At 34.8% G+C, this 27,039-nt stretch overlaps 1 protein-coding gene across 4 annotated transcripts in view; it reads left to right on the top strand.

The window, feature by feature from the left end:
• The window catches only part of LOC149771684 (small G protein signaling modulator 1-like), a 110,859-nt gene that overhangs the window by 42,179 nt on the left and 41,641 nt on the right, over positions 1-27,039 (top strand). For 2 of the 4 annotated variants that reach the window (XM_089948230.1, XM_089948227.1), the window contains exons 6-12: positions 1,574-1,641; positions 3,340-3,494; positions 6,817-6,957; positions 8,892-9,022; positions 14,266-14,333; positions 15,192-15,356; positions 21,182-21,349. In XM_089948230.1, the coding sequence (XP_089804356.1) occupies positions 1,574-1,641; positions 3,340-3,494; positions 6,817-6,957; positions 8,892-9,022; positions 14,266-14,333; positions 15,192-15,356; positions 21,182-21,349 (896 nt within the window). The remainder of the gene's footprint in view (positions 1-1,573; positions 1,642-3,339; positions 3,495-6,816; positions 6,958-8,891; positions 9,023-14,265; positions 14,334-15,191; positions 15,357-21,181; positions 21,350-27,039) is intronic. The other 2 variants (XM_089948229.1, XM_089948231.1) reach the window with 2 other exon arrangements.

Below are 27,039 nucleotides of genomic sequence, written 5' to 3'. Positions count from 1 at the left end.
CCTGCATTGTTTCATGCATTGTTATTTAGGTTTCTGCAACCATTATAAATCAGTTTAAGTCAGATTTGATGAGCACTTTTAAACAGGTTTCTTCATTGTAACACTTTCTATTTTGGCATCATCAATAGCACCATATTCTCATGAACTCAAGAATTTCTTGTTTTAAATTTTTTTAGAATACATGACCTAGTTTTTAACAGCCACAGGACCAGGTGAGCTTATGGTTAAGGTATGGCCTACCTTTTCCAAATGTCATCCATCCATCAACATTTTTTGTTACCACTCTGGAATTCATATTTCTGATCTGATTTCAGTCCAACTTGGGACATTGGTTTAATCATCAAAATCTTCGACAAGTTGATAATGAGTGAGATCTTGCATCTGATTGGATGACCTTGTTACCAGTTTGGAGCCTGTATTTCTGATCCAGTTTTTATTAAACTTGGAAATGTGGGCTTATATCTTCTAGATCTTGGATGATTTTGATAAAGAGCAAAATCCACATAATATTAATGATGTAATCATGCATCTGATTGGCTGAATTTGTTGTCACTCTGGAAGTTTTATACTGTATTGGCTCTGATTCTGATCATACTTAGAATATTTGCTTATATCATAAGGATCTTTGGACACCTTCCATAAATGAGAGAGATCTGCACTTACTGATAAGGTAATTTTGTTTTTTGATTGACTGAGCTTACTACCATAGCACTCTGGAAGCCATAATTCTTATTCAGTTTTCTTCAGACATGGAATATGGGCATATTTTTCAAGATCTTGAATGAATTTAGTCTAGAGCAAGATCCACACATTTTTAATGAGGCAGTCTTGCATCTGAATGGGTGATCTTGTTACCACTCAAGAAGCCATATTTCTGATTTGGATTTAGATCAGACATGGAATATATGCTTCTATCAACCAGATTTTGAACAGTTTTGATAGTGAACTTGATGCATGCATTTTAAGAAGTCAATCTTGCATCTGATTTGTTGAGCTAATATTACCACTCTGGAAGCCATATTATTTTATATCTGATCTTGATAACCTTCAAATATAGGCTTGTATGATCAAAATCTCACATGAGTTCAATATTGTATGGGATGCATGCATAGTAATGACTCGGTGGTCTTGCTTGTGATTAGCTGTGCTTGATACTACTATAGAGACTGTATTTCTGATCCAGTTTTGATAAAATTTAAATCACTAACATCTTAGATGAGTACAATTATGAGCAAAATCCATGCATATTAATGAGGTGACATTGTATCTGAATGGTTGAGCTTGTCGACACTTTAGTGACTATTCTTGATGATGTGTATTAGAGTTGGTAATTAGGTTTATAGCATCTACACAATCATTTTAATGATGTGTTCTTGCATATGATTAGATGAGCTTGTAACCACTTGAGTGACTGTATTACCCACAACCCCACACAAGAACTACTTTTTACATTGGGATCTTCACTTGAGATATTTGCTAAGAAAAAGATAAAGATTCAGAACTTAAATGAGTATTTACATTTCATGGGATATTTATTTTTATACTGACTTCTCTTTTTAATTGTCCTGTGTAGCAAATACTACGAAGCTGAAGCTCTTATATCCGACCCTGTTGATGGACCAATATTTGCTTCCCTTTTGGGTAAGTTTCTATAACTTTCTTTTATGTTGTCACCTCTCCTTTAAATGGAATAAAAGAAATATTAGTTATTTTTCTAAATATGATGTTCAGGTCTGTCAGTTATGGATATTTTAGGGACAGTGAAAATTGCCATTGTTGTCCATAAAATGTCAACTAAATACCGAGGAACTATCAAATGATTTGCCTTTGATGACACTCATATAAGTTGATAGGAAAATATTTATACTGTTGCAATAAGTGTTAATAAAGGTGATTTTCAGCACAACCTAATACTTAAGGTATTTCATTCTTTTCAAGTTTAAGTTTTGTTTTCTTCGTCTGTTCATATTTCTTGCATATGTAATAATGATGGAACTTTTCACTCCGTTTTCATTTAATGCAATTGGTTGAAATGAAAGATCTCATTTAATGCGATTGGTTGAAATGAAAGATCTCTAAAGTGTATGTCAGTATGCTCATGTAGGTGCTTTGCTCTTCTTAAATTTGATACTGATTGCTGTTTTAAAAATATAATAATAATATAGTTTAACTAAAGGCTATTCAAACCTAATTGGTGAACTGTCATCCAGAATTCTTCAGACAAAAATTATTGATCACTATGGACTTGTGTAATGGTGGCAAGGACACTAAACTGGGTCAAGAAAAGACGATGTCTGGTCAAATCATCACAAATAACAGGGGTGTATGAATTTTTCTCAATGGGTGCAGCTTTGATTGTAACGTCAAAGCACATGACATTGAATACAGTTTGTACTGGATCGCACCATGCATGAGATATACTTTAGCAGCAAGCAGTTATGAGTATAATTCTTTCAAGATTTGTTTGTTTACTGGTAATCACTGTTTCAAAAATGCACTTTCTTTGTTATCATAAATTCAAAATTGTCTTAAAAATTAGTTCTGTAGTATTTGCATATTACACATTCACAGCTTGAGCATGAGGGAAGAGTCTGAGGATTCAAATTCATTTCTAAGTATTCCAGAAAATAATGCATGCAGCAAAAACATTATATTATAGTTATTCTTACATCACCATATACCTACACAAACAAGATTATCAAAACTCCTGTATTCAGACTGCATGTGAAATTCCCAGTATACACACCATCTGCAACTGTCTTGTCTATGTGAGAATTTTAATACGATAATGAAAATTTTATAAACATAATTGGTGAGTGTACTTGTGCTGTACATCACCTTCTTGGTCATTATACAATATATTATCATGATCTTAGAGTAGTGATAAAATACATACCACAGTATGTAGCCTACTGTTAGCAAATAATACATACTATGATACAGGAGTGACAGTTATAATATGTATATTCCTACCCCGATCGAGTCATACCAAAGACTTATAAAAATGGTACTAACAGCTGCCTCACTTGGTGCTCAGCATTAAGTATGTTGCTATATCAATGAATCATTTCACCTCTTAGTTACACAGTGGTTGCATATACTGTATTTGGACATGTTCATTGATTTGGGGTACAATTACCGTAGTTTACATTTGTTTCAATGAATACAATATGTGTATGTCCTGATATATCTTTACAGTGATTTTGTCTAAAGATGATCACCGATGAAATACTACAATGAAAACTTGTGCTCAGGTAGCAGAAACTTCTACCAGTAATTTTACCGTTACCAGTTTACTTTCACTTATGGTATTCTTGTTCATTCTCATGTGTGTTTCAGTTGGCCCTTGTGCCTTGGAATATACAAAAATGAAGACAGTAGATCATTACTGGACAGATCCACCTGCAGATGAATTAGTTCAGCGTCATCGCATACATTCAGGAACAAACCACCACATCACAGGACCTGGCTCACCAAAGAGACCCGGATTACAAGTATACATTGCTCTTAGTTTATCTGTCATGTAACATCTTACTGGTAGCATCATAAACACCTTACAATTCTTCCTTTTTGTTTGACTGGTTAAGATTTAAATTTTACTTAAGTTGGGTTCCAAACAAGTCAGCAGCAGAGCAGCATGGACCTCGTGCATTTCTCAGTAATCCCTAACCACCTATCCAATTCATCTCCATGTTGATGACATAATGTCTAGATGACTAAAACCATTTTATACCCTTATTATATCTGAAGGTTTTAAGTGTCTATCTTTTTGAATATAGGACAAGTAATTGGATATTTTACATGAAGCAGGCATGATTATATGAATATAGGACAAGTAATTGGATATTTTACATCAAGCAGGCATGATTATATGAATATAGGACAAGTGCTTAGATATTTTACATGACGCAGGCATGATTATATGAATATAGGACAAGTAGTTAGATATTTTACATGAAGCAGGCATGATTATATGAATATAGGACAAGTAGTTGGATATTTTACATGAAGCAGGCATGATTATATGAATATAGGACAAGTAGTTAGATATTTTACATGAAGCAGGCATGATTATATGAATATAGGACAAGTAGTTAGATATTTTACATGAAGCAGGCATGATTATATGAATATAGGACAAGTAGTTGGATATTTTACATGAAGCAGGCATGATTATATGAATATAGGACAAGTAGTTAGATATTTTACATGAAGCAGGCATGATTATATGGTTAGGCAGGGTAATCCTCACTTTTTCTTTTAAAACCATGGAAATAAAAACATTTTTGAATGGTCTTATTATCCTTGTCCTTTTTTTTGGAATTCCTCTTTAGCACACATACAAATTAAAATTTTGATGGCTAACAATGATCTAAATGAAATACAGCAGATTGCAAAGTAGCAATATATTTAGATGACATGTATATTAAGTATATATTGTTCATGTTATAATTTAGCAAAGATCAGACTTATGACAAACATATTTTGAGTTTGATGACTAATATGTATATTCCTACCCCAATCGAGTCATACCAAAGACTTATAAAAATGGTACTAACAGCTGCCTCACGAGCTGCTCAACATTAAAAGGTTAGTTTTAGGACTGGTCAGCCTGGTGTCAGGATAATTTGACTGGGTGGGACATCATGCTACATGTCTGTCGCATGATGCCCCAGTGCTAGACATCATTATAAACTGCCACACTGCAGACATCGTAGCGATATGAGAATTGTTAAAGCTATGTTAAAAATCCAAAACACACACACACACACTGTCTTTGCATGTATTATCTAGGTTGCTGTGTTGGCATCGTAAGCATCCAACAAGTTTACTATTACCTGAATGTATCTTGACCATTTTGCCAATTCTTCATAAGATTTTACTTACTGACAGTAATATGCCTTAATTTGTAGTAATTTTTTGTAGAAAACTCTTAACGCAATTAATTTATCATTTTACATAATCATATCTCAGTAAAGTTTGTTTGTGATGATCACTGAGACTAATGGTTTCTCATGTGGAGGAGGGAAACCAGTCTGAGAAGTAATGTCTTGCAGATGGATGAATTAATGTACAAAAGAACAGTGCCACAATCTCATACTTTTATTGAAGGAACAAAGTTTGATAGGTTGAGGAGTTTTATATATACAGGCACGCATTGTGTGGTCATCAAGATGTGTTAGGTTGGTCGATACTGGAGAATCAGATGAAAAGAAAACCTTTAACTAGTGTAAGTGAACATTATGCATTTTCTAAAAGAAAACCAATTATTTAATGGAAAATAATCTTCCTGAAAATTCCTTATATTTACTAGATAAAATCGGAGTTATAATTAGAAGTCTGTAACTAAAATTATAGTATAAAATATGGTAAATAAAATGTCCTTAACTCAGACAAAGATAATAATCCTAATAGTTATCCATACTCATAGCAAAAATATTTAGCTTTGTATTAGTTGTTTACAAAATTTTTTAAAAATCAGCAATTCAGGTCAGATAGAAAATGAACTTTGATTTTGGACAAAGTCAAGTCCAAAATACAATTACCTACAGCATAAAATGAAATTTAAAAAAAAAATTAAAACATAACTACAAACAATGCAGATTATTTATACATAACATTACTCGTCCCAGTCAAATATATTTGGTAGGTTATTTCTCATCCCAGTCAAACAAGTAGAGTAGGTACAGAATTTTTCATTGTGCATGATATAAAAGGTATCATTAATCTTGATTTCATTGTTGTTATCAGTTTTCAGGAACTGTTTGGGATATTTATTTATGGTGAATACATCTGTGGTTGAAATAAATGCTGGGACACTTTGTTGTTGCTTTTCGATGTATGCATGCAGTAAACCTTGTTTTTAAGTCAACTGGCTATAAGGCCATATATCAACTCATTACTAATTCAACATGTTTTGCTCTACCAGCTCACCTGCTTCAGTAGAGCTGATTCAACTTTTCCACATATTGTGGAGTACCACATAAGAGGGATGAACCCATCAATCTTCATGACTACATACAACAGCATCAGGGAATTGAACATTGATGCACATGTCAGTAACACCAAGGATAGTACCAGTAAAAAAGTGATATTGCTGTCTCAGCTGTGCTTTGCATGTGAGACTTAAACCACTCAGAAAGTTAAACCCAATGGTTTACATGTGAGAGAGAAACAACAGATAAAATCCAGATTTTACAAATAACATTACAGCATCAGAATCATGCAAGTGCCAATCCACCATCAGATTTGAGCGCTGTTGCTTGTAAACAAAAAACGAACTTACAGTCAGCTTCTTTTCAAAAGCAACTCTCAACAGAATTTTACCAAATTTGATACAGAGCTTCCTGGCATTGAGGTCTTTCATGTTTGTACAAAAGATGCTGACTGGCAATCACTTATTGGTACCAAAGAAACCTTTAAGCACCTTTCCCCAAAACAATGTAACAGATCTGAGGTAGATCAAAATTTGATGCAGCTTTTTCACAGTAAGGCTTTTCCTGCTTGTACAGTTCATGCTGAACAGTCATCAGATATGGCCACTGTTTCTAAAAATAACACCTTTTCAGGACTGCATTGAGAACTAAGCAGAAATCGAACTAATTTGACATTTTCCTGGAAGATTGCATGATCAAGTGAGAAAAGATTGTTTAAAGTTTTAATTTTCAATATATTTTTTTCAAGTAATTAAAACTTGCAGAAAATCTTTTAGAGCAGTCTCTGAGCTTTTACTTTTAAAATTGAAATCAAGATTTGTATTAGCATATCAATATTCTGCCTGGTTCTTAACATTACCAGCTTTCTGTTTAATTTCAGGTCAGAAGAAATGCAAGCTCCAGTAGTGAAGACAGTTCCAAAAGTTTTCATCACATGTCAGCAAGAGAGTATGTAGAATCGCTCCACCAGAACAACAAAACCCAGCTGCTGTATGGAAAGAACAACGTATTAGTACAGCCAGTAAGCACTTTTTAGGTAGTATGTATCACTTAAACAGTAAATTATTAGCACACAAGACTGGCCATTATCCATCTGTCAATCAGTACATAACTTTGTTTCTTTATTAATTCCTGAGAAATTCATTACACTTCGAAGTTATTGTAATCATATGGTAGTGATAATAATGATGGTAATGATAGTCATAATGGTAATGATAATAATAATGATAATAATGGTGATACTACTACTAATAATAATAATTATAATGGCAATGATAATAATGGTAAATGATAATAATAATAATGGTAAATTTTATTACAGTACTTTGGGGCACCAGTTTTTATACAAAATACACTGACAAATAATACATTAACATAGTACTTTTATTCCTTGTGCAAATCATGGAAGTAGATGTAATATAAAATATTATTAAGAGAAACAGTGAAATGCATGTCATCATATGCTGTAAAAATGATCAATAGTCAGTTGATCTGTGCACACCAAATGACACTGTTCGGTTGATCTATGCACACCAAATGATCAATAGTTTATCTATGTACACCAAATGGCACTAGTCAGTGCACACCAAATGACACTAGTCAGTTAATCTATGTACACCAAGTGATCAATAGTCATTTGATTTGTGCACAGTTGATCTACATAAACCAAATGATTAATAGTCAGTTTATCTATGTTCACCAAATGATACTTGTCAGTTGATCTATGTAGATCAAATGAATTTGTCTTTTGACCTAAGTACACCATTTGATCTTTGCACACCAAATGGCACTACACTAAATGATCAAAAGTCAGTTGATCTATGTATTCCATATGACATTAGTCGGTTTATTTATGTTCACCAAATTACATAAATGGTGTACTCTCAAACACTGGATAAATGGAAATCAGAATTACTGCTAGGCATAAAGCAATTCTAAATGAAGCTTAGAAAGGCATAATATTGTAATAGTATCACAGGAAGTAATTAATTGTCTATAACTAATCAATATTTTGTTGATAAAAGTATCTAAAAACTTTGGTCTCAGTGCATCATAAAATGGATTATCAAAACTGAAATAATAATTATTTTCAGTCTCTTTGTGCCTATTATCAAACATAGCATGTATCAGTGAAGTTCAACAGCAAACAACTTGCATGCTATTCTACTGTTGCATAATCATGCTATTCTACTGTTGCATAATCACGCTATTCTACTGTTGCATAATCACGCTATTCTACTGTTGCATAATGTGCCAGCAGATCAGGGTTAATGTTGTTTGTTCTACTTAATTGCTCTTAACAAACTGCATAGACCCAAATCTGTTGGTCCACTATCGCTACGATGTCTGCAGTGTGGCAGTTTATAGTGATATCTAGCATTGGGGAATCATGCGACAGACATGTAGCATGATGTCCCACCCAGTCACATTATCCTGACACCAGGCCAACCAGTCCTAACATTAACCACTTAATGCTGAGTGCCTAGCGAGGCAGCTGTCAGTACAATTTTTATAAGTCTTTGGTATGCCACTGCCATTGATCAAACCCACAACCTGCCGCATCGAAGACAGACACTTTAACCACTAGGCCACCAGAGCAGTTGGCATAAAAGGAAATTCTGGGCCTGCCCACAAAACTTCTTTTTGGAGCCACCTCCCAATAAAAGAAGTAGTTTGATGGGAATTTTTGCCCCTCCCAGCTGTTTGGTATGGTTGCTTAGGCACTTGCTGTAATATGAGTAGTAGTATTTACTTGTGCATTTTATTTCTGTTCTAAAACTTTGTTGCATGTATGGTCATAAGAGATGATAAGCACATTCATTTGCATGACTGATATTGACACTTTAATAACGTGCATTAATTTTAATTGGAGTATGCAGTATAATGAGTGAGATTTAAGGTTCAGCAACACCCATATTTCTTTTGGTTTGTGACTTTGTGTTATTGTTCAAACAGAAGGAGGATATAGAGGCCTTAGCCGGATACCTTTCCCTCCATCAGACGGCAGAGGGACTGACTATCATGTGGACCCCCAACCAGCTTATGAATGGCTGCTGTGATGGAGCGGAGGAGGAGTATGACAGGAGGTATACATCCATACCCAGATATATATATATATATATATATATATATATATATATATATGGGGGGATATAGATGTACGTAAAGACAAACACATATCAATGGCATAATAAATTACATAAATATAAACATGCCGCTCATATCTCACTTCTTGCAAGAATACAGTGTTCTGACTGTTGATCAGTTAACAGCCATGTTTGTGTTCATTTCTATATACAAAAATAAAAATTAATGTTTTCATTGGATAATAGGTATAATGTGGCCTCATTTATGTTGTTCCAAAAACAGTGCAACCTCACATGAACGTAGCAATCCTTGAACATTATGTCAATCCATGTACATGTATGGTTCCTTTCTCAGGGCAGCACAATTATCTGTTAGTAGGCATCAGACATGTAATCCTAGGGTTGCAGGTTAGATATCTGCCCAGACCAACCCTGGGTTGGCTGCTTCATTTGATCTGTGGGACAGGAACCCAAGTCCCATATCCTCTGCCTGATATAGCCAATAATTTGATAAACTGTACCATTAAAAACTATCCCCACCACAGCCACCTCCCATAAAATCATCATTATGTCTTTATGTTTACATTCCTTACCTTATCAAACTATGTGAGTTATTTCCCCTTGTTGGCTGGTAAAGAGAGTTTGTATTGTAAATTCACATCATTGCTAAAGAACTTCTTCATTGCCACATAGCTTACTACGTATCTGATATAACTGTGCCTGATTTCCAGAAAGGACAAATTTCAGATGGCCAAATCATAAAATTTGATGCAGTTCATAAATACACTAATATTGAACTTTGTGTACATGTATAACAGCAGCTATATGCATCTCAGCAATCACTTCATATGTGCATTAAAGAACCACCCATCTCCAGAGACCTTAGTTTTTAGTTTCATTAGGCGATGTTCTATGACATTTTCATATTACTAGGCATATTTATTAATGGTAACAAACCAAACTGTGCTAACAAACTCCATCTCCATGTCAGTATTTCTTCTCAGTATGCCTAATGTTGATTTCCATAACTATGATCTACATGTTGGTACAAATATTTGGAATATGTCTGAATGGATTAAAATCGTTAGATTTTTGTGCAGTTTTGAATTAAAATTTCTCTATATTTTGTGGTTTGAAGTGTTAATAAAATCTGTATTAAATAGTCAACTGAAATGTATTATTTGAAATCCAACCTACATTCTAAAACTTCACTGATAATAATCATTGTGAATTACAGCACAGTAGATATTTACATTGTCTAGTGAATATGTTTTTTGCATGCAAAAAGAAAAAGAAGAAAAACATTTATTAATATCTGTAAAATAGACTAGGCCATGATAAATGTAAGGTTCCATTCCACACTTTTCACGTATTAAAATCAGTCAATCAGTCAGTCATGAAGTAAGTGAATAAATTATTGTATCACACTTTTCTGGTAAAGCTTCATAGTTGGGACCAGTCTTGCAGTAGCAGTATAATAGAATTGTTGGTTGCATTCACTTCAGCCTCTTTCCTCTGTTAGCATGTTCACTTAGCCTTTGCTTATGTGGTATTGACCATTGTTGAAGAAAAACTGGATTATATTTTTTCTAAATACCAGTCAATTTGGAATACATCTTCTTCTGCAAACACCTGTTTCTTCAAATTCAAATTGAGAAAAGTTCTGTAATAAGTTAAAATAGTTTAAAGTGGTAATATCTAAATGTGTTGGCACTAGAGGGATAAAATTGTGTAACATCATGAAAAAGAGCAATACATTTTCAAATCATTTCTATAGTTGATTAGTTGATAAAAAATGTTTGAATATTTTCAGTTAACTTGATGACTCAGTATGTTTGAGTAAGGTATATGCAGTCTTTATACTTGAAAATATGGTACAAGGATTTCCCTTACATATTGTTAGTGCAAGACACCAACTAAAATTTGTTCTCATGCTGCAAATGAATAAAGGGAAAGGGTTGTTTTCTTTAGCCTTGTGACCCGTACTGAATTGTAGTTCCTTTAAGCAGTATTGCAGAAATGTAATTTTTTTGTTTTTCAACATTTCTTTTTATTATCATTTGTGGGTTTGCTTGTACTTGGAGAGGCAAATGGGATGTAATGTACCTTCTAACCACCCCTTTCACTGCATGGCTTTTTACTTATAGTATACAAAATCTTGACCGTCCCCAAGAAAAAAATTAACCCTTTTTTTCTAGTAGAGTATTGCTATTGTGGACCGCAATTTTAGTCAGTTGAAAAGTAATGGTAGCTAAGGAATGCTGAATTCAGTTGAACTTCCAGTTAAGATTCTTTAATGTCATGAATTTGTTTAATCACATTAGGCTGAAAGTAAGTAGATGTACTTAATATTTCATTAAAGAAAAATTGCAATATATTTCAACCAGTTTTGGCATTCCTTGAGTACTATTGCTTTTCAAAAAACTTAAATCACAATCCACAGTACTTAGAAAAATGCAACCACTGAATCGTATCTGGATTTACTTGATACAGAAAATGGCATCAGATAAATATAGAACAAATAAAGCAATTGGACTTTAATGTATCAGTATGGTCTCCCGACTATGCAGTATGTTCTCACAAATTTGATTTTCAGTTTTCAAGTTGACAGTATGGGAAGAGAGTTCCACAGTACTGATTGTTATGTCCATAAGACATCACCTCACCCCACTCACCCCACTCCACCCCCAATCGTACATATCAGGGTCAGCATCTGATACTGTCACACTGCCATCACGCAATGTGCCAACAGATCTTAATCCATGCCATTTGGTTGATGTTGACTCAAAATTCTTTGTCAGTTTCAAAGAACAAATCTGGATGTGTTTATTTGAGATTCTTCATTTCAGTTGCATGTGACCACAAAGTGCTGCCTGGTTAGTGTTTTTTTAAAGGAAAAAAACAAAATAGAACTTTAAAGCATGAGCTAAAACAACAGAATTTGGATGTTCAATTTTTTAAAATTATAACACCAATTTTTAAAAAGGGATATATTGTAACACTCGCTTTTACTCTGCTTTCATTTTTAGTTACATTTTTTATGCCTTATTGACAGACCTCAACTATGACTAAATTTGTCCCTCTATTTTCCAGATTGGTCCCACCTCCCTTTTTAATTTAAAGGGGCACATTGCCCAAATTCTCAAAATCCTAGATGCAGCACTGTCTATGTCCCTTTATCAGAATATGGTTGCAAATGACTCAGAGTACCATATAGACTGACTATGACAAAATGGTATTGATTTAAACATAAAATGATTAAGTTAAATCCATGCTGATGAATACGCAGACAAATTTTTAAAAAATTTGTGCAGAACAAATTGTCATTGTTGAAGCCATGTTAGTGATGCAAGTACACAAAGGTGCCTCTGCGAATTTTCCCAAAATCTGTTATTTTGCTAATTTATTTCATTTCATCCTCAGATCTGTATTCTGTTGGCAGGGTAATTAAGCAGTATTGACTTCATGTAGTTGTATCTGATAATATCAATAAATTTACTGTTCAATGAATTCACCTAGTCATGACTGAAAGTTGTACCAAATCTTCCTTAAACTCAATTCACCTAGTGATGATTGAAAGTTGTACCATATGTACCTTAAACTAAGTTCACATAGCTGTACCTGAAAGTTGTATTAAATGTACCTTAAACATAATTCACATAGTTGTACCAGAAAGTTGTACTAAAGGTTTTTTTAAACTAAGTTTACATAGTTGTACCTAAAAGTTGTGCTAAATATGCCTTCAACTGAATTCACGTAGTTGTACCAGAAGGTTGTGCTAAATAAGCCTTCAACTGAATCTGCATTGTTGTACTGAAAGTTGTACAAAATGTGCTTTAAACTAAAATCAGGTTACGCTGATACCTGTGCACATCGTGCGTAACAAGACCTGCACAACATGCGTTGTGTGATCCTATCTGTATGAATATTGCAGTCATCAAGAGATTTGAATGACAAAAAAATGAATGGCAACTTAAAGTATTAAAAACTATATTTATTTTACAGTGTCCTTGGGTCCTTACACTTCAGGCATCTGAAAATTTCACTCTGTGTCACGTGTTGCCAGCTGAATATAATATTTGAAATGAAAACTATCAAATATTTACTTTTTTCAGCTAATATTGTCTAAAATTCTCTGCCATTGTAGATGGTGATTTTATTTTAAAGTCATTTTTATTCTTCATGCATTTAAATCCAGCTTGCAAACTAACACATAAGTTTCAGAAAGAGCTAGAATTTTGTATTTTGCTCTGATCCTTTTTTAGCAAACAAAATTCTCCCACTTCTGCATTCCTGTGGAGGTGTATGAACCAGCATCTACCTTTCTATAGACAAAATTTGAAGAAAAAATCTGACTGGTTATACTGTTTACTTTCCTTTGAATTTTTTGTGTGCAAGAAGTTGCTTTCTGAAACTCCACATTGACTCAGAGTTTCACATGTCAAACCCTGTGCTAATCATAAGGAGCTGGAGGCCCAGATTATCTGTTTCACACTGAATGAACATAGAAATTATTCATGCCAACATAATCATATGATCCCACATGTCAAATGTCAGGACTTGTTTAAAGTTTTAGAATTTAATCCTGTGCAAACTACAGAAAAATATGGAGTGGAACCTTAATTCTGGATATAGCCATTTCAGTGTCCATATGTCTGTCTGTCTGTCTCTCCATAAACAATTTTCTTTATAGAGCATAATTCTCAAACCATCAAAGGTTTTTCAAGCAGACTTGGCATAATTAGGATATAAAGTGAGGCTATCTTATTCTTGGGTATTGTAAGGAGTAGTATCAAAATTGAGAGTTCTGGACCACAGTGTCCTTTGTTTATTTAAAGCTTTCAAGGTCAGGGTCGTTTAGGAAAACCAGTTTCTATTTGGAATGAATTTTCTCAGTCATATTGTAAAATAAGGCAGATTTTTTTGTGTGCTTATGTTTATTGTGAATTGAGATTAAATTCTTACAAGATTTTTGTACTTGTATAACCTCAGACTCATTGCTAAGGTAGGTAATGTATTCTTATGTATTCTTATGTTAGTGTAGTGTTTATAATGCAGAAGTAATCAGAATTTGTTTCAGTTTACTGACAGTGTCTTTCAGCATTTTTATGCATTGAATGTCAGCAAAATATTGCTTTATTATAATGGTGCTTTTTGCACTGATTCCTTTGATTTTTTGGAACATATTTGCAAATGTTCCATTATGATGTCTAAAATTAAATAGTAAATTTTTTAAATTTCAGTGTGTTTTGGGATTATGCTTTGACCATCTTTCTGGATGAGATTGTGTATATTCATTGTCATCAACAACGTAAGTAAAATGCCTGAATTGAGTGATAAATGCACTGCGTCAAAGAAAATATATATAATTGCCTGAATTGAATGATAATTTCACTCTGTCAAAGAAAATATATGCGATTAAACTTCAGACATTCTATATTATTTTACTTCACAACTTTGATTCATGTGTTGAGTTAATTCTAGGGTATACATAAATAAGTTTGCTTGAGGTGTGAAAATTATGGATGTCTTTATAGAACAAAAATAGCTCAGCACAGTGACTGAAAACTGACCTAAATTCAAAACTTAAATTAAAAGACATGGACACACAGGAGTAGCTTTATTTAACCTGTCCTTATTCATGTTGGGATGGTAAAAAAACCTTCTGGTAAAATCCTTGTTGTTTAAGCTTGGCCCATCTCTTAGTCATCTGTCATAAAAATGATCTGCACAGATCCAGTTTTTTTTATTCTTCGATTTTAATATTATTTTTTTTTATTAATGACAGCTGGAATCTTTTTACTAAGGTTGTTGTCATATATACATTCTTTCTACTAAGGTTGCTATCATAAACATTCTTGTTACTAAGGTTACTATCATAAATATTGTTACTATGGTTAATATCATAAACATTCTTGATACTATGGTTGCTATGATAAACATTCTTTTTCAAAAGATTAGACTTCAGTTTAAAATATAAAGTGTTGCTAGTCCATGTCTGTAAGTTTGCATAAAAATGATAAGAAAAGGTGGTGTCTAAGTTTAAAATATGACAATTTATGGCAGCATAAATATACTCATCTCATTTCTCTGAGAAAATTTAAATTGCAATATCTTCAACATTCAAAGTATGCTTTCTAACATTTTCTCAAAAAATCCCTTTTCTCAGCAGACAGTCGTGACACAATTGTGCTTGTAGGCCAGGATGGAGTACAGCGCCCTCCCATACATTTTCCCAAAGGAGGTCACTTGCTTGCCTTACTGTCATGTCTTGAGAATGGGTTACTTCCCCATGGACAGCTGGATCCACCTCTCTGGTCACAAAGGGGTAAAGGTAGACTTTGAGTCAAATGCCACAGGTGCAACAGAAAGGTCACCAGCATAAATTTCTGTTTTTAGACCTAGGTTTTTTTACTGTAAATTTATACTTTATCTCTGCTGCTATTCTACTCTTTTGCATCAAAGATTGAATAATATGGAGTGACTTTAATTGAGTTTGAGGCATAGAAGTAATAACGTGAATTGAAACTTTGTTATACCTGACACTGTATCCTTACAATTTTATTTCATTACAAAGTTCTTATATAATGTTTCTGTGCAGGTTTTCATTATAAAATCTGTGCAGTCACTTTAGTAGCAGATTGAGCTGGTGATTTTTCTCATTTTGATTTAGTATTTGTTTTTTTTTTGTGTCTCTGTTATGTCTGTGGAACAATCCTTAGTACTTTTAGATTTTACTTTTTTTCCTCCTTTTGCAGTGTTCCAACTTAAAGATGCATATTTACCAATTGTCAGTACTAAACTGACATTATGATCATGTTTTAAATAACCACCATTCATGGCCATTTTACTTTTGAGATCTACCTAAATTGTTCAGTATAGTCGATGTATTCCTGGAAGGGAACCCCATACACTGTTTGAAAATAGTTCTACCCAGATTGTCTGGTATAATCAGGGTTCCCATGCTACAGGGAAATTGGGAAAAAGTCGGGAAAAATGATAAGTTTTTCCAGACCGTGAAAGGTCCTTGAATTTTGCAAATATTGATGAAAGTCATGAAAAACCCGGTAATTTCTGCCAACACTTGACTGCAGAAACAGTTATGTAATTGAGTCATAACTGAACTGATCTTGAGTTAAATTTGTCAAGTTCTAACCAGAATATTTTGAGATTGCAGAATGGATCATTTAGGTGCTTGCCATAAACATATTTGTTGAGCAAATCCAAACATTTCAGTGTATTAGATTTGGCTAGTATACTGGTTGTTGCACAGACAGCTCAATATCTGCATCGTTTCTTAAATGTAAAGTTAAAAACCAGTCTCTCATCACTATAAGCCAACATGGTGTTGGCAAAGCAGTGTTGCTTACCAGATGTTCTAGCAAACTTAAATGCTGTTACATCGTGTCATATTTGCTTGAAATCAATATGAAAATTATATATTTTCTGAGAAATTTTACATCATGATGCCTTTAATCTTCTGATATTTGAATTTTTGTACAACAACGTTAGGTGTTTGCTCTAATATCACATGACTATTGGATCTCAGATGTTGTAGTTATGTGACTAGTAATGTAAATGGTGAATACTGGGTAAGGTTTCATCTATGCCGTAGTTTTGTCTAGTCTGTAAGCTGATTAAAGACATAATGAATACTTGTCATTTCTGAGAAATAAATCATATTTCCTATTGATTTCATGCATTTGTAACTCGATGCTTTAAGTTTGCTAGGCCCGTTGGTAAGCTCATACCATATGCCGTTACCACACCATGGCAGCAAAAAAAAAATCCCAATTTTTTTATAGTATAGGCAATTTATCTAACCTTACATTCCAACCTAGATGTCTGAATGGGAAAAATGTGGTGGGAATATTCGGAGTAAACCCAGATTAGAGCACAGACTGACATTCATTTTAAGTCATATTTGTAGTCCAGAATGTCGAATCTCTGAGCTGAACTTTTGGTGCTAAACATTTACACTGCGAAATGTAGATTGAAGCATTGGTTTGAAATATTATTTAGGTTGCCGGAGAAATGGGAGATTGATATCCATTGTGTTGAATATTATAAAACAATACAAGCTTCTGTGAGTATCAATACAGTCAGGTCTTTGGGACTGGTTTATTGCTGTACAAGGGGACATTTTAGAGAAAATTAGTCCTTTTTTATATAGTATATAATTTTGAAGGTCTTTTTGACAAAATTTAATCAACCCTTTTTGTAAATGATTTTTTAAATCATGGATTTTACCAAATCATCTTAAGGAGTTTAGGCTGTTTTAAAAATCTTGTTTTGGGTTTTATTGAGACAGATTAATTCAGGGTTTAAACATTTTTGTTACAAGATAAGATTCTAATACTTTCCATTTATTATTTTTTTCATGCTGCGATAGGAAATGTTTATTTTGTATAACATGCATATAGACTGTTATCTTGATTTACAACTGATTATTCTGACATATTTAAAATTAAATGTTTGAAAGGAAACAAAAGTAATTTATGTTCATTATATTGTTCCCTTATACCAACATAATGCAGGTCAGCCAAGTAATGTTAGAACTTTTATTCTGCACATTGAAATGACTTATATGCCAATTTACAGGAATACACAGTACTCAAACTTGTTTCATGCTACACATTTTGTGAATTAGTGCGTCATCTTCTTTTCTGACTTAGATGTTCCGGCAGTCTCAAAATAGAAATATCTTTCATTTAAATTTAAAAAATGCATGTTTTATAAGCTATAGTGTTTGTTAATTATATTCAGTAATGATCATATGTGAACCTTGAAAAAATTAATTTCGTCCTGGAACATCCTTGGAAATGACCTGGAGATTTATCTTTAAAAAAGCGTGGGAACCATGTATAATCCATTTCTTTCTGGAAGGGGACCTCATGAACTGTTGGAAAATAGATCTACCCAAATTGTTTGGTATAATCCATTTCTTCCAGGAAGGCAGCCTCATTCACTGTTTGAAAATAGATCTACACAATTGTCAGGTACAATCCATTTCTTCCTGGAAGGGAACCTCATTCACTTTTTGAAAATAGATCTACACAGTTATCTGGTACAATCCATTTCTTCCTGGAATGGAACCTCATTCACTGTTTGAAAATAGAATGATGCAACTATTAAGGGTTTTCACTAAGTGCAGCTCATTAGGGATATTATCCATTGATTTGCCTGAATCTATTGATTGCCCACTATCAATACAGTAAATTTAATATATAGCAAGAAAACCCAGATAATGAGCATGTTTTTATTCCCCAGGAACTGAACACATTTTTTTTTATAGCTCACTTGTCCATGAGATCAAGTGAGTTCATGGTATGGCCTGCATCCATATTGCAGGATTTGTTTTACATGAACAATGTTATGTTTATATTTAACTTTGTCGGGGTGTTTCCTATGACCTGCTTTATTAAAATTGTATTCATGGTGACTCCTCATGCAATACCCTGGCTTCGAAAGCAACCATATGAAAAATGATTTAACTTTCTAGAATGGCTGTGCCGGTTTCAATCAGACTTTGTAAGAATGATTTTTAGGACATGTGCTATACAAATTACGTTTGCTACCTTAGCATTAGTGTAACTTTTGTTGGAACAAGGTGAAAAACCCATGGGTGCTAATTCTTATCAAACTTGGTAGGAATGTTTCTTAGGACATGTTTATAAAAAAAATTTGCCTTGGATGGTTACTCTAGCAACAGTGTGACTTTCTTAGCAATAGCTGGCAAGATTTATTTTTACCATATCTGAAACAGCAGAGCCAGTTTTGGTCAAATTTATTAGGAATATTTCTCGAGATACACTTTATTAAAATTGTGTCTGAATGACTCCAATATGAGTGGGTGGCTTCCATAACAACCATATGGAAACCTATTTTTGATTCCTAGATTCGTTGAACCAGTTTTTATCAAACTTCATCTTTATTAGGACATCTGTCAAAATTGTGTCAGAGGTGGCTCTCATAACCTTGGTATGATTTCCATAGCATCCATATGGAAAACATATTTTCATCTTCAGAATGATCTAGCTAATTTTGATCAAACTTGGTATGAATGTTTCTTAGCAACCAGATGGAAAATATACAAACAATACTTACCTCCAAAAAGGTATGCCTATTGTTACTAAATTATATATTTTTTATAAATATAAATGCTGTCTCTCCCAAAGTTCATGACCATATCAGACCCAGTGTGATAGGTAAAGTCACAGCATAAACACCTTTCACATTCATACAAAGATGCCAATGCACCATTGAGTCCAGATGTCAGATAGCAACTGTTTCTACCAAATAGTTAAAAAAATATTTTGACAGATGTCTTTCAGCCCAAGGCACCTGTTTTATTACTACATTGGCTTTTAGACCAGTGTATTCCATGTGAGTAATATCAGGTCCAAATGACCTCTTGCTATGAATCTAGAAAATAAGCTGAAATTTCTTCTCTTCTGGACTGCCTTAGAAACAAAGTTTACTGTATTAGGATTGCTGATTTAAGAGATCATCGTTAAGAAACAAGTGACATATGGCATCACCATGTAGTTTACATGCACCTTTAGCCACTTTTTCTCGCAGTAAAGCACTTTATATTTCCAGTGCCAGATATTTGCAGTTTTCTTAAATGAACATGCTAGAAAAGTTTTAATTTTGGTGCATTTTAAAAACTTGGTGACCTGTGCTTGCAAATCAGGCCTTTAGAAATTGTTACCTTGTATATAAGGAAAATGAATTGACAATAACAATAAACAATATTCCTATTGATTTCATGCAAGTGTATATTGATGAAAGAACATTCAGCTTTGCTAGACCAGCTAGTAAGCGACTACCCTGTTCCAACACTACATAGTGCTCGTGAATTCCATTTTGTTCGGCAAATGACTTTGACCCAATGCCCCATCAGAAATGTCCAGATATAAAAAATGAGGTGGTAAGGGGCAGAGGAAACTCTAAGAGATCAAAATTATTCATTGAGTTTCATAAAATTTGATTTGAATTGAGCACATGTGTAAGAATCTGTTTATCATGTCATGAAAAAAAACTGAAATCTGTTTTACAGAAATGTCAAACGGCTTAGTGAAATGACTTTAAAAGACATTCCAATCTCTCATTTGTTTTGCTTAGTACATTGTAACGATGTAATGTGTGATGTCATAAGGTATTACTGAGATATGTGATGTGGGCTCATTGTCATGATGTGTGCTTATTGTCCTAAAATAACTTGGTACCCATGCAAAAGATTGAAGGAATTATATGTGTGTTCATTTTTAAGTGAAATGCTTGAAGAGTTGAATAATATTAAATGCTACAAGTCACTTGCAAAAAGAGAATGTTCGCATAATTCAAATGAATTTTATAAATTTCTTACCTTGTTTGGCCCTATTCAATAGCATTTCACTATGATAATGCAAAACATATTAGCCAAATTCAATGACATTTGACTTATAAAGTAGTAAGCATTATTTGCCCTATTCAGTGACATTTCAGTATGACAGTTCTAAGCATTGTTTGCCTCATTCAATGACATTTCACTTGCAAAGTGGTAAACATTGTTAGCCCATCTCAATGACATTTCATTATGACAGTTCTAAGCATTGTTTGCCCTGTTCAATGACATTTCAGTATGACAGTGCTATGGATTATTTGCCCTGTTTAATGACATTTCATTTTTATAGTTCTAAGCATTGTTTGCCCTCTTCAATGAAATTTCACTTGCAAAGTGGTAAACATTGTTAGCCCATCTCAATGATATTTCAGTATGACAGTGCTATGGATTGTTTGCTCTATTCGATGATATTTCACTGTAAAGTGGTAAATATTGTTAACCCTACTCAGTGACATTTCAGTTCGACATGGTGAGCATTATTTTTGCCCTACTCAGTGACATTTCTCTACAGTAGTGCTAAACATTGTCACAATGTGTCACATAATTCTTAAGACACAAGTACACTTGTAAAGGTGAATATTATGTGTTAATCTCAACTCTTGGATTAACATATTTGATTTTAATTGTCTAAATATATTTATTGCAATAAAATGAACAGATAAATCAGGCTCTTATGAATGAGACTAGAGCATATTTCTGAAAATTATGCTTTTATGAATGTTGTGTTTGAATGTCAAGAGTATAAACCGTAGCAGCCCTTTTCTCCTCAGGCAAAGTGTTTCCCAGGCTGAAGCGGAAAGGGAGTAGGTTATCTACCCTGTCTTCCAGCAGCAAAGAGGGTAGCACTAGCAGCTCAGCCTCAGCATCTAGTATGGAAGATGAAGAAGCCACAGATTTTGTGTTCCGCATCACCACTGCTTTTAGACCAGATAACATTCGTAGGTATCTGGAAATTTGACAACAGAAACCCCATACAATTTATGAATTATCGTCATTTTCCTCTGACTCAAAGAGTATATAACCATTCCTATTTTCAAACTCCTATTAACTCAGAATCCTGATATCTAATTGGCCATTACTTGTTCAGATCGCACACTATAAAAACGTCTTGGATTTTGACTTTGGTTAATCTGGGCACTTATTCAGAATTTGAAATGATACACACTGTACTAAAAATTACTTATAAGATCCAATATAGTGCTTATATTTCTGTCTTTCTCTTTCTTTGTTTCTTCTGTTTTTATATTTATCTGGATATGGATTGCATGCCAACTGTTTATTACCATAAACAACTACTGACAAAGTAGTTTACACAGATATTCCAGGCTGCTTTCTCTGTTGAATGCGTTATGGATTACATCAACATTAGGAAAATAACTCCTGCCTCCCATAACTAGCCCTCCTGGGAAAATGAAAATGTGTCTTCCCAGTCTGTATATTGTATAGCCTTTAATATAGCATCTAAGGCAAGCAAATCTTCTGGGATACTATATAATTGTCTCTCCATTGCACCTTGTGGTCTAAGGAGACCTGACCCACCAGGCTGTGTAAATAAAGAGGGGCAAAAAAATAAAGGTCAAGATCAAAATTCATTCAACAGTGATGTCTGGATCCTAACTCAAAAGCCTGTGGCCAGCATTGTGAGAATTTCTATGCGGACCCCCACTTATCCCCAGTTTAGATTTAAAGAATCGTGTTGACAGCAACTGTCAGCTCAGGATAACTGAAATGGGAAAGACAGAATAATGCAGATGCAATATGGCAGAATTTCTTGCTAAAATCACAGTGAGACACTGTAGTATTGGATATTTTCATGTGGGACCAGTTTTCTTGGGATTTGTTGTTGCCCTGAACCTAAAGACCCAGCTAAAAATGAGACACATAGAATGACGACATCCCCACCTGTGCCCATTTTCTTACTGTGTGTTGTTCCATCGTCAGTACTGTAAAGTAATGAGGTTGAAAGGTTGACTAATATGATGTACTCACTGATCATCACCGTTAACATCTTACTTTTTCATGATGGCTTCCATGACCTGTGTAGCATGCCAGTTGTGGTAGTGGGATTTTAATTCTTCTTTGTACTTTTTATTTATTGTCAAGTCTAGTGGTTGAAGTTGGTCTGTAATGAAACACATGTAAACAAGGGAGTGATTCCACTGTCTTTCAATTTAGTTAGCATCTTCACACTTTGGTGGCATAAATTTCCTTGGATGTAAGTGATTGATCATGACAGGTGTTTGATTTGTGCTCATAAAGGTGGTAGTATTGTTTTATTGTTGTCTGTGTCAGCTTCCATTGATGTTACTTGATTTGTGCATGTTGATGTGGTAGTATTCTTTTCAACATTCAGGTGACTGCTGTTTGCATCTGCATAGTTTTATTTTTGGCCTCCATTATTTTGTGTATTTGTAGAAGTTGGTATGAAATTAAATGACTACTAATCTGCAAACTGTGAATGCAAAACAAAGAATTTACTTCCAAACAAAAAATTCTTGAAATAATTCTTTCATTCATGGTTTATCCATTGAGTAGGTATCACACCACACATGGGGGGATACTGAATCTTCTCTTTCATTGGGCATGCTTTCACCAAATATGGATGGCATCCTGGATGTGGATAACCCATCCAGCATTGGTGAGGATGGATGGGGACAACCTCTACTTCCCTCACAGTATGAACAGAGCTAACACAGAACAGGCAGGAGTTAAGAATAAAAACAGCAAGAGAAGAAATAATAGTCCATCCTGTTGCAGGCAGAGCTTCCCCATCCACCATCATTGAACCAGGTCTGCAGGGTTAAGTCTTCGGTTGATGCTGATGAGGGAGCTGAACACTCCACATTCTAGTTCCACGCAAAATACACATATTCCAGGCATGGACAAGGAAATAACAGAAGTGATTATGTCTGTCCCTCCTTTCTACAGAATTGACTGGCCCAGTTTCGAAGCTGATCTTGAACATTGTTGCAGTATCATCCCTGCTTGATTTAGCATCTCTGGTTATTATCGACCTGGTGGAAATGGCTAAGAATGTGCACATGTGGGAGTAATCTTGCTGCATTGACAAATACATTAACAGATAGCACACACTATGATGGCCAGTGCTCTTTCTTGCTTCATGCAGCCTGGGTTTGGTGAGACGGAACGTTTTTGTGCTTGTCGTCACTTAAACCTCATCACTCTGTAACATCGCATCCTTTACCTTTTGGCTCACCCTTACTTTTTGGGGATCACATGGAGGAAATTGAAAAGCAGGTTGTGCAGGAGCTACCCCATAAGTCATCCTTGCCCATATCTACTTTTCTGCCAAGTCTTAATCCTAGAGGTGAGATGATTACCAACAGAAGGGTAATATGTTCAACTCCCTTACAGCAGCAACCTTTTTGTACTTAGGCAACTAATGGACCCTCGATTTCACAAGCAGTCTGGAAGAGGGGAGGAGGAAGCCTCGTTTCTCCTGCCCCAAGCCCTAGGATGATATACAGAGAATCCCCATACTAGCCACTTGCTAACACTTCTGGAGGGTGCAACACTACTTCAGACTTGGATCAGTATCTTGCCCAGCAATAATTGGTTGATTCCATTGATTTTGGAAGGCTTTACTTCTCCTTTGTCTGCCCCCCCCCCCCCCTTTTGTCATTCCCTGCCATGACAAATGTCCTGATTGACTAAAGAAAGGCAGACATTTTATTCAAGGAAATCAAGTTGCTTCTCATCAGGCAAGCACTTAAAAAATTTGCAAGCCAAACTCTCCAGGCATTTGCCTCAGGATTTGGTACTGAAGGTGAGTGGAAAGATCAGATATGTAATTGGCCTGATTCAGTTAGTTCGTTACTGCTCCAAGGATCAGACTGGTTGGCATGGATTTCTGTTTAAAGGGATGAGTACATTATCAGTCTTGACAAGCTTTCTTTCACATCCCCATTCTGGCATGTCTCAAGTGTCGGCTTTAGTTACTGTGGGATAGAGATTAAGTTTTGAATCCATCATTGCCTTCCTCAGGATGATGATTTCTATGGCAGTGTCAGTATCCTGCAAAAACATCTGGCAAGTATTCTAGTTTTGGGACATGAACCATCTTGCCCTTCTTTCTCTGATGATGTTTCTTATGAATAGAGACAATTTAAATCACATTCCTTCACAGCATATTGTCCATCTTGGTATGGAATTTCAGGCTCATCTTAACTGGGATTGCTTTTCCTTGTGTATTGTTTACTTTTTCAGCCTTCCAAGTTGGTCTTCGCCTTGGTATGAGTTCCTTCAACTGCTGTTCTCAGTGTGGCTGTCTACCCTTTTACGTGCCCCTTGCATATGGCCCTCCTGGCCCTGTTCCAGTCACTTAGATCATTGGATCTTGACCTCTACCAAGAACTGTCACCTTCACATTACTGTGAAAACATAGTTGATAGCCATATGAATCTATCTGAAAACAGTCCAGCCAGAGATTACAGTCGGCACATATCCATGTTCATTTATTTTTGGGGAGTGAATTTTTGCACAGGTTTATGACAGTGGCATGTAGAATCTCAGGGAAAGAAGCCTTTATATCAACTGCCTTAAGATGAAGGCCATTTTCAATGCTTCATAATAATTGCAGTGACCTGCTTTGAGGATGAATAATTTTGATATGTCAGACAATTCAGGAGGTGAAATATCTCCTCAAACAAGGAAGGAACAAGTTACTGAAACTTTGTGACATTGTATGACATTTTCACTGCTGCTGCTTCTGATATCATGTCTTGTGCAGGTAGATCATTTCACAGGCATACTCAGCATCCTGGCCAACTCACTGTCATTGATAAGCCTACTCCTTCACATGGAGTAGTCTCTCCATCTGTATATCAGTTCTGTTCTCAGTGCAACCTTCTAGTCATAGACCTGCAGTGAAGTGGAGGCATCAATTGTCTACCTTTGTTTTTCCATTCCTGGAAACAGAGGCCTGTGCCATGGATGCCTGTTGACCGTTTGAGAGGGAATTTAGGGTTACTCATTTTCCCTTTCCATCCTTGTCCCAGATATAATCCAGAAAGTGAGGGCCAGAATTACAATGTAGTCATCACCCCTCTCTGATGGGACAGGCCCTGGTTCAGAGATTTACTAAACCTGATGGCAGATGTTCCAGGACGATAATTGTAACCCCTCCCTGTCCAAGCAAGTGGTTTATCCTTCCTTGATGATGTAGTCACATTGCCCAAAGCACTTCTTTATTGGTGACTAAGGTAGAGTGGATACTCTTACTTTTCCTCCTCATCTTGCATATTATCTGAAGGCAAATATAATCAGATAATGTATTCAGTGGAAAAAAGAAAACATAAAAATTGTAAATTATGTTTCTTCAAGAATTCTTGTCCAATCACATTATGATTAAAATCCCTCTCACCCCTCCACTGAAACGTGAGCATCCTCATTGGCATTTTGCTCCAGCTTACACTTAAGAACATCCCTAAGATGGGTTGCCACCAGCTAGTGATGGAAAGGGGAGGTAATTATTTAGCATCCGTGAAGACTTACTTACCATAGATGCTACTTTTAAAGTCGACATTATGTATAGGTGGGATGTTATTTTTCCAAACATTAATGTGATCAGTTTAGTCTGTGATAAATATCCTGTTTTCAGGAATTATCCATTGTAATTATATTGATGGTTTAGCTCTAACAGTTTCTGGGTTCATTCAAGCCATAACACATTAATTCATATGTGTTTGCTTACAGTGTATAATTGTGTTGAAACAAGGGTGGCAACTCCTACTTGCCTGATGTAAATACTGGCATATGAGTCCTAAAGGACTCTCTCATATCTTGCAATAGCACAATGTACAGGAAGCTCCTATTTTTAGTTAGATTTAGGAAAATATGAAACAAGGTTGGTTAATGAAAGAAAAGTCAGGGTTTAACAGAAAGGTTCCATTTATTTTGTGTCTTTTTAATGTGTATTTGTCAGATGTGAATCCATTCAGTAGAATAGATTACTGATAACTGTTCATTATGTATGAATACCTGTAAGATTTTGATTTTTTCATGTAAATTTTGTTTTCATATCTCTGACAGAATGTCTTTCAGCAGGAAATGTAATCATTTTAGCTGGATACCAGGAAACATTTTATACCATGGTATTTCTGAACATACCCTGTTATGTAACATGGCATACCACAGTTATATTAGGGGACAAAAATTAATGATCTACGTCAGGGGCCTGACACTTTTTTAATAAAACAATTCCATCAGTCATTAGCTCAAAAGTTATCTTGTGCTGGTTTATAGTGCAACATCAGCACATTATATCCATTACATTAATATTTTTTTAAAATTATCTTATTTTTTATAAATATTATCTTGGCTCAAAAGAAAATTGCAGCCCACTCCCTTTACCTAATATTAGGGGGCCCCGGAGTAGCAGAATGGTCTAAACTGCTCACTGTTACAGATCACTGCCATCTCACCTCTGTCTGCATGGGTTCAAGTCTTGGATCTAGCCAATGTGGGTATGTGAGAAAGCTTCCCAGTAGCTTCTCGTGGGTCAGTGGTTCTTTCCTGGGTTTTCCCAGGTTTTTCCTCCACCATTTATACTGGCCACCAAATAGCCTATCTTGTGCTGAAAAATGGCATTAAACCCTACAACAATAAC

This window comes from Sinohyriopsis cumingii, unplaced genomic scaffold (genome assembly GCF_028554795.1).
Source record: "Sinohyriopsis cumingii isolate HCF-2022 unplaced genomic scaffold, ASM2855479v2 utg001727l, whole genome shotgun sequence".
NCBI classification, from domain to species: Eukaryota; Metazoa; Mollusca; class Bivalvia; order Unionida; family Unionidae; genus Sinohyriopsis; species Sinohyriopsis cumingii.
This window is presented reverse-complemented; position numbering and strand designations above follow the sequence as displayed.